Genomic DNA, 9,461 nt, shown 5'->3' with positions numbered 1-9,461 from the left:
GCAGCAAGCCAGAAAAGCCACTCTGCAAGCAAACAGAGACTCTGCGTGAGGAGAAAATTCACAGCACAACATTGAAGGACCAACCTAAGTCATCTCAGAATTATACATATGTTAATTTCTTAATTCATATAGGATCTGGAACTCAACTGGTGGGTGGGTGGGTGATAGGGTTGACCTGACTTGGGGAGACTATCCCTGGAACGGTTAAGGAAAAGGAGGCTCAGTCTTTCTTCTTAGTTGCTTGTTCCTCCCCAGCACCTTCCTCTTTTTTCTCATCCTCTTCAGCTTCTTTGGGTTCTTCTCCTTCTTCGCCTTCACCTTCTCCTTCTTCCTTCGCATCTTCAGATTCTTCCTTTGCAGCTTTAATATAAAAAAGGAAATTTACAAGATCCAAATGCAGAGTCGGTCCAGAATCAAAACATTTCTGCTAAGGTTTTAAGAAAACACAATTGTCAGAATACTTACCAAACACCTCTCTCCAAAAGCACACGTAACAGACAATTCTTGCATAGTAATTGGCCAGCGAATGCACATTTGTTTAAACAGAAAGAGACTACTTCTAGGTATTGGAAGCTCTGCTTCTTTCAAAGACCTAACCTCAGTATTTCTTTTCTGTGTTTGCTACTCATTTTTGTTCTTGAGAACATCAAACTGTTGTGTTAAATGAATACATTAAAAAGTGAAATAGTTGACTAATCGCCTTACTCCTAACAGGTGCTTACTAAGGGTTTGCTGAATGAACAGATAAATGTATGATTTAAGATTCTAAAGTCATATGTGAATAGCTTTCCTAGTAGAAGCAAGGCTTCATTTACCTCAGCCATCCCCTCACAAATATTGACCTCAGTTTGCACTTGACATTGCAGGGTTTGGTTTTTATCATACCTTCTTCTTCTTCCGCTCCCTCCTCTTCCTCACCCTCCTCTTCCTTCTTCTCCTCCTCTTCAGCTTCTCCTTCAGAGGGGGGTTCATCCTTGGCTTCTTCGGCTTTTGCAGCCTCGATGGTCTCCTCCACCTCGATCTGCTCTTCCTGGACATGGCTGGTGTAGTAAGACGGGAAGGAGCGGGCAGACATCAAGTAGGAACTGGTCTGTAAACCACCATAGGCAGATCGGCCGAAGACCTGGGAGCTCTGGGGGTAGCCACTGGTTATGCTTCCCACGCTGGTGAAACTGAGTCGTGTCTCCTCACCTTCCAAGAGTTTCCTGGGTAGGCAGGTGAAGGATGGAATTTAAATAAATAAAATTAATAAAATTAAAAACCCTAGGAAGTGTGTTTAATGACTTGCTCTGAGCTCACTACTCATCACTCCCCCCTAATGTCACCCTTGAAGGTAAATGCAGCAAGAGCAGGGCTGGGAATTACAAAATTTAATGACTGGGGATTTTATCACCGAGACCAGGGGATAAAAACAAGCTTAACTAGTCCTATTAGGTTTAAAATGTAATGGGAAGCTAAGAAGAGGACTCATTATTACAGGGTTGTAGTCTTCTGTATTTATCTAAATACCTTCTTCTTGGAAAAAATCAAAAAACTAACACTTCATTATTTCAAAGGACTACTCTTGAAGGTTTCTGATTCAACATAACTGCAGATGGAATTCCTAAGGTATGTGGCTGCCACCTTCACCCTTCTGTTTTTACCTGTAAGCTGCAATTTCAATATCCAAAGCCATTTTCACGTTGAGGAGGTCTTGGTATTCTTTCAGGTATCGTGCCATTTCACTCTTTGTGGTTCTCAATTCATTCTCTAGTTTGTTGATTGTGTCCTGTTGGAAGACAAAAAAAAAAAAAAAAAAAATCCAAGCATAAATCCCTTCTATCATTTTACTGCAGTATAGTTGCAAAGCCCTAGTTTCAATTAACATCAAAGTACACACCTGCTATAAAATCTCCTGTAAAACAACTGCCTGTTCTTTTTTAAAAAACTTTTCTTGCCTAAAATACCCAGTTTCAAAGAAGGAGGGGGAGGGAGGGTTGGGGAGAAATTGGTAAAGGGCTACAAAAAAATGTTTAGATTGTGCAACAATAAAACAAAGGAAAGGAATTCTCTGATAAAAAAAAAAAAAAAGAAAGAAAAAAAGATTAAAAGATGAGATTTTTAAAAACTAATAGAAGAAAATTCTTTTTTAAATTTCTTTAATTAATACAGTCGAATGATCATCACAAAATGCCTACAAGAAAACTAAATTGATACAAAAACTTTGCTTCTCTTTTACTGATTAACTCTTCTTTAGCCAGTTCACATGCAAGAAAATTAATGTTTCTTTATAGGGGAAGAATGTAGATAGATTTTTTTTAATATTTTCTCTAAAATATTTCTTATGTATCTATATTATTTTTCTACACCCCCCATCCCCGGGATGGAGATCCTTAAAAAAAATGGTTTACATCACTTGCTAGTTACCTGAAACAATTCTGATTGTATTCCTGTCTATCTGCTAAGGGGAGGGAGTGGTTGGAAAAATTAGTCATAAAGCATGTTGACCACAGGATCTTTCGGGATTAATGAGAGCCATTCTCTGCATTTATTAACCAGATGGTACAACAGAAGCTGCAAAGTAGCCTGTGGCTAGTGCAAGTCCAGGCTCGAGGCAACGCCCAGCTCCCACTTCCCCTCCCCCACCTCACCCCAATCCCCTTGCGGAGCTGGACAACTTTAACGCGCGGAACACCGATTCCGTGGCACCAAGCACATTCCCAAACTGCAGTCGTGCCCCCACCCCGCCCTCCAAGTGCCCCACCCCTACCACAGAGTCGCCAAGGAGCCAAGTCCCACCCTTGACTGCTGCATGCAGGTGCCCCACCCTGGTCTCTCTGGGCGCGCCCTCAACTCTCCCCCCACCCCGGCTTTGTGCAGCACCCTCCCGCTCCCTCCCCCCCCCCCCCCCGTGTTCCGGACGGTGCCAGTACCTGCATGGCACTGATATCGGCGTTCTGCTTGTCCTCCAGCTCCTGAAGCTGCTTCTCCAGCGCTTCGTTCATGCCCCGGCACGCTTCGATCTCCAGGGTCTTGGCCTTGAGCAAGCGGCGGCTCTCGGACACCTCGTCCTTGGCGGCGCGCACGGCGTCGGTGTTCTTGGCGGCGCTCTCGGTCAGCACGGTGAAGCGGCTCTTGAACCACTCTTCGGCGTTCTGCATGTTCTTAGCGGCCAGCTTCTCGTACTGCGCGCGGATGTCCTTGAGCGCGGCGGAGAGGTCGGGCTTGGAGGACACGTCCATCTCCACCGAGATCTGCGCGTACTGGATCTGCGCCTGCAGCTCGGCGATCTCCTCTTCGTGCACTTTCTTCAGGAAAGCGATCTCGTCCATCAGGCTGTCGATGCGCTTCTCCAGCTCGGCGCGGGCGAGCGCCGCCTCGTCGGCGCCTTTGCGCGCTTCCATCAGCCGGCCCTCCGCGTCCTCGCGGCTCAGCACCTCCTCTTCGTAGCGCGCCTGCAGGTTGCGCAGAGTCTCTTCCAGCCCCTCGCGCTCGCCCTGCAGCGCCTGCTTCTCGTTGGTGGCGTCTTCCGCCGCCAGGCGCAGATCGCGTATCTCCTGCTCGTACAGCGCCCGGAAGCGGGACGGCTCCGAGTGCTTCTGGCGCAGCACCAGCAGCTCGGCTTCCAGCACCTTGTTCTGCTGCTCCAGCTCGTGCACGCGCTCGATGAAGCTGGCGAAGCGGTCGTTGAGGTCCTGGAGCTGCGCCTTCTCCTGCGTGCGGATCGACTTGAGGTCGTTGCTGATGGCGGCCACCTGGCTCAGGTCGAGGTGCTCCAGGCTGGGCATCAAGGATCCGGAGCTGGACGAGTAGCTGCGGCGCACGGAAAGCGAGGAGGAAACGGGCGCCGAGTAGCTGGAGTAAGCGGAGCGCGCGGTGCTGTAGCCGCTGCGCACGCTGGAGATGTGCACCCGGGGCGTCTCCACATAGCGCCGCTTGTACGAGGTCGAGTAGTACGGCTCGTAGCTGAAGGAACTCATGGTGGCGATCGGGGCCTCCCCGGCCCGCGGCGGAGATGGGGGCCTAGAGAGAGAGAGAAGGACGGGGGAGAGAGGGAAAAGGGAGAATGGATGGCTGTGTGCGGCTCGGCGCCGTCCTGCCACCCCTATTTATATGCCGGGAGGATTCTGACGCAGCCTGCGATCGATCACGGCGCGCCGGCCGGTGGGGGCAGCGCGCTGCTGCAGCCGGGGCGAGGATTCTGCGCAAAAGGGAAGGCGGGGGCGAGCGACAGGCAGCCGGGAACTGCGGCTCTCCTTTCTTTCTTTCCACTTTTCTCTGAGGCCCTCTATTTTCTCTGAGACCCCGTACCCCCCCTACCCTTTTCCTTTCCCTACCCACCCACCCCCATCCTGCTTATACCCGGACCCCGTATCACTAGGATCCTGAAGTGTCCCCAATAAGTGTCCCCAGGTTCTCGCTTCCTGTTGACACCCTAGTTTTCCATATCCCGGAGACACTCGGACCCCCTACTCTCACCTTCCCCACCAGGGACTTTCTTAATCAACCCCCTTGATGCTTATGATGACGGCGCGGTGCCGCTGGGGCATCTGAGCTGCACATAACAGGCTAGGCTTCACGTATGCAGCGAATATGGAGGAAAGTTTTACATTTCTTAGTAGCCTTTTCTGGCACTTTCTTGAATTCATCTGCCTTTCTTCTGCTTATTTTTCTTTTTCTTTAATGCGCTGTTTCTCAACACATAGGGGATCTGCGCACCTCCACCCCCACACAAGTGAAACTGCGTCACTGCAGGTGTTCGTTTTAGCATTTCTCATCCTTTAGAGCAGTTAATCAGCCTGTTAGTGTTCTTAGATTTTCTCATTTCTTTCTGGGGAATGAAGCGTCGAATGCTGTTAGCGCGTTGAATCGAGTGTAGAGGTGGAGAAGAGACGAGAACGAGTTTGAAACTAACCAGGGAGAAGACCCACTTGCTAGGCAGCGGCGCGCCCTGCGGGGTGGAGAACTTCACACCGCCTGTATCTCCACCAAGCGAAATTCCTGCTTCATACCAGCAACTCCACCGCATTAAAAGCCCCCCTTCCATCTTTTTACACCTGTGTGGCACCCAACCTGACGATTTCGAGGAGCCAGGCAGGTGGCTGATTTTCAGAGGAAGCCGCTGCTGCCGCCCCGAGCGCAGGGTGTGGTCTCCGGGGAGAACTCAGCACCGAGACTTCTTGTTCTGGGGCGGATGGAAAATAGCCGCGTGATTCCTCCCCCGATTCACCACAGTAAATAGATAACAGATCCTTGAGTTTCCTTTAGGAAGCACCCAGGTACCTGAAGCAGTGTGCACACTGCTACGCACATGGATACGGCCCTGCGGTTTACAGAGCATTTTCTCGCGCATTGTGTTAGGAGTCCCTCCGGTTTCATGGAGGGATTGCAGAGATTCACTTAAGATACTAAGGTTTTTCTAAGCAAGCATTTAGGGTTTTTTGTTTTATTTGTATAACACAGCGTTTGACGTGCAACTTGCTGATTTTTTTTTTAAAGAGACGAACTAAGGGGAAACATAACTGTTTTCAAGTAGAGAAACCGGAACTGCTTTCCCTGGGAGGCTCAGAGGGTGCGGCACTTGGTACCGCAGTTGCTTCTGGAGATATTGCACCTCTATCCCAGGACACGGTGGGATGAGGCTTAGCCTCTGAGGTCCTTCCCGACCCTAAAATCCCCGTGATTCTGATACCCCACAGTCTTCCTGGTAGAACAAAGACTGCAGCAGAGAACTTTCATAGGGATTCTAAACAATCTCTCTTGTCTCAAATAATGCAAATTCACAAACATTGATATTGATAGTTGAAATCTATCAAGACTGAGTGATCACAGAGGCCCTTCCATGCCCAGACATTCTAGGATTTCAAGCCGAAGGTCGACAAGCTGTCCTGAATATTGTTTGGCCCTAGCAGACATGGTAGGGTACTTATTCTGACAACTTTTTATAGCCTACATATCCTTGGTTTTCCCATTCATTGGGTTCAACAGTGGGAAAGGCTTCTGTGGGGCGGGGATGTGGAGAGAGAGCCTGGATAAGCCATATATTTGTCTGCTCCCAATTACCCATATGTGGATGAAAGGTGGAAGAATGGATTTTTTTTTTAACGTGCTCCACGTAAACCACATTGTTTCACGCTCAGTGTGAGTCTGCATGCACCACACTCTTAGGTATTCATGAGTTCATTTCCTTTGTGCCAGCTCCCTTGCCCAGGAGTTTCAGGTCACCGTCAGAGATCTTAAGGCCATCAGCGTTTTCTGCCTCTGTTTCATCCTCGCTGAAGCCCTTGACTGCAGAGGAGGCTGCCCAGAGAGTAGTGTGGCAGCCGGTGCTGCAGGGACAGCCAGAGGCTGCAGAGAGAAGAAACCAGTGGGGCACCTGCTGCCATCCTTTGGGTAGCTGAAAACGGAGGCATAGAGGAGCAGAGATGGGTGAGAGTGGGAGGGTAGAGGGGCATTTTGTTTGCTGAACCTGGCCAGTGGATTGGGCAGAGGAGCCGACCAACCTTATTTATGAATGTAGATCTCTTGTCTTTTAAAATAGCTCCTGCATGGCCACCTCATGCTCCACCACAGCCTTGCTTTTGGGGGCTCCTAAACCCAGCCTGGGTCTGGCTTTTGGTTACACTCCCTGCAGCCTTCCTCTGCTACGTGTCTGCCTCTTCTTTAATATGCTGTCCAGTCATCCTTCTTTTTAAATCCTCTTCCCAGCATGTTACTCTGAAAGTCCACATGGCATTTGCAAAGGTAAAGTGAACAATGTGTTTAGAAAAAAAAAAACTTGATCTTTTTCTTCCCCTTACTGTAAATGTTACTGCATTAGTTTTGTTTGCAGTAATGAAATTATCTCTAGAAGGAAGCTTTTGAGTCTTGTTACATACTTCTGCATTTATTCCCCTGTAAGCATATTTTCCACAAACATGAAATTGGTTGAGGGCTGCCGACAAAACACACTCCTAAATTATAAAAAAGTACTTTAAAAAGAACAGAAATATTGTTGGTGAAACTCATTAATAAAATTCCTATCACTCTGGTTATTCCTAATACCTCTGTAATCCTCTAAAGGACTGTCTGAGGTCATTTAGCTAAAAAGTAAAATGTTTTCACATTACCGTAGAACTCATAACATATAACTCTTTCAGAACTACTAAAAAGATTTTACTTCTTCTCCAGTGCCAATAGAGTACAAAAGCTTCAGATGAACAGGGTCTGGTGACTGGGGACTTTTCATTTCATCATTCTAAAGCCCTTTGGCACAGCAGAACGTTTTGTATTGGTATTTGTTTTGAAAAGCTCAGCTTTAAGCTGAAGTTCTTACAAGGCAGGGCCCATGAAAAGCCTCAGTCAGGGGGTTAGGGGAGCCAAGTGCTCCTGTCACCAATAAGCTGTAGAAGTAGTCCAAACAGCAGATGTGTCCCCATCCACCTTACCATCAGGTAGATGCATCAGTGTCATCAACATTGGCACCAGCATGTCAAGGCAAGGAAATGCAGGAAATGAACATGTGTACGATACCTACCGTATGACTGGCATTTGCTGTCTATTATTTAATAATGACAAAATCTCTATGAGATGGTTATTATTATTCAGAGCAAACAGCTGAGGCCCAGAGAGATTAAGTGATTTGCCACATCACACAGCTACTTCAAACCTAAGTTCTATCTGCTTCCAGACTGAGTGGGGCTCAACTCATTATGTATGCAACAGCCACTGGCGTTGGCTGCTTCTGTGTCTTTGTGGGACTTGAGGAGTGCATGCTGCAGTCTATGGAATCTAACATGCATGTAATAAACCTCTCCTGTTTGGGGGACACTAATATGCACTGATCTACTGTATTCTGTGAGAAAACCATTAATGACCATGTTCCATTTGGACAGCTAGTGGTGGCAATAAACGATATGATTGTTGTAGGTTTCTTAAATATCCCAGTGTAAAATAAAATGGATGTTATCAGTGGAACATGCCACATAACTGGTGATGTAATTTTTTAGATGCAACTCTAAACATCAGTTTACAAAACACCTTTTCAGGGATTAGTGAGCTAAAATGCGACTTAGCTGATCTAAACTCTTTAAGAGAACCACACCATGACTTCCACTTTTTTCCTAATTTAAAATATCTTCATTTTCTGTCCTTGTAAGTGGATTTTCTTTGAAAAGGGGGGGTTAAAAATTGCTATAAAGAATAAAAGAAAAAATGCTGGCACTCAACATCTCATTTTGGAGTTTATTATGCTTTTTACACATCTTTAACTTTTTCAAAAGAAACACAAATAAAATCAACAGAAATGTGTAGTTTGTGGAAGCCACAAATGTCTTTCCTTTCGGTTTCTTATAACCAGTTTATTTCTTTATATAGTATGCTCACCTCGGGAATCATACATGACTCTCCCGATCTCTTGAGAAATATGTTTGAAAGAAAACTTTCTCCATTTTAAAATAAAATATGCCTAATTTTATAGCACTACATTTTGAAGTGACACATCATAAAGTGTGCTATGCAGCTATATAAAATTTAGATTGCAGCAGAAATGAGAATTCCATTTGAATAGATTAAAGAGGAAAAGCACATTTGTATTCAGAGCATGTGCAGTATTAGAAATGACAGGAACTTGCTGCTGTCCAAGCAGAAATGATGGTGATGGGTTCAAACCCCTAAATGCTTGCTCCATGCAACTAGCCAAGGTAATGTATTTTTCCCCCAGAGGCCTGCTGCATCATGCCTTGCCCTTAATCACAGTCACCAGACTGAGAGGTAAGAGGGTGCCCTGGGGACAGTCATTTCAGGTAGGTCAGAGCGATGTTGGTCAGAGCCAACAATTCTAACCCTGTTTGTTCAGTTGTGCTTTCCTGATTGCAAGGAAATACATGCTGCTTCTGCAATCTGGGTCGTAAGCAGCCACAAAAATATTCCATGCAGCACCTGGATTTCTTTGCTGACCTTTATGGTGGTTTAATAAATCAACGGGAGGAATGTGAGGTTTAATGTTTGCAAAGATAGAGGATAAGCATTTCCATCCACAAGAGACAAAGCCCCTAGGGTGGCTCTTTCACAGCCATGCTGGAGCCGATCCAGGGCAGCAGTTCACTTTCTCGCCAGCGCCTCACTGCTGCATTCAGTGCTGCAGAATTGCACATGGGCGGATCCCTGGATTCCTACAGTAAAGCGGGCAGTCTTCCGAAACCGGGATCTGTAACATTGGTGTTTGGTAAGTTGAACATGTGAGGGACTTTCTGGATTAGAAAAGCAAAATTTGATTGTGTCTAAATGGCTTATTGATTGATTGAATAACTCAAATGTCCATTCATCCGTTGAGTCACCAAATGTCAAGGGAACACATACAACGTACAGAATTCTGCGCAAGAACTGTGGGGGCTGCAGGGAGTTATAGCACAGTGCCAGTCTTCAAAGGGCTTGAAAATCATCTGAGCACAATAAAAAGAAACCAACTACTGATAAGCACAACATGAATGAATCTCAAAAAC

At 46.5% G+C, this 9,461-nt stretch overlaps 1 protein-coding gene across 1 annotated transcript; it reads right to left on the bottom strand.

Annotated features, from left to right (window-relative positions):
* Positions 1-220: 220 nt before the first annotated feature.
* NEFL (neurofilament light chain) lies at positions 221-3,959 on the bottom strand. Its single transcript, XM_063088085.1, has 4 exons — positions 2,913-3,959; positions 1,644-1,768; positions 886-1,205; positions 221-360 (listed from the first exon to the last, which is right to left on the bottom strand). The coding sequence occupies exons 1-4, from the start codon at positions 3,957-3,959 to the stop codon at positions 221-223; spliced, it is 1,632 nt and encodes a 543-aa protein (XP_062944155.1).
* Between the last annotated feature and the right edge of the window lie 5,502 nt (positions 3,960-9,461).

This window comes from Cynocephalus volans, chromosome 2 (genome assembly GCF_027409185.1).
Source record: "Cynocephalus volans isolate mCynVol1 chromosome 2, mCynVol1.pri, whole genome shotgun sequence".
Classification (NCBI taxonomy): Eukaryota; Metazoa; Chordata; class Mammalia; order Dermoptera; family Cynocephalidae; genus Cynocephalus; species Cynocephalus volans.
The sequence above is the reverse complement of the archived record's forward strand: the minus strand, read 5'-3'. Positions and strand labels throughout refer to the sequence as shown.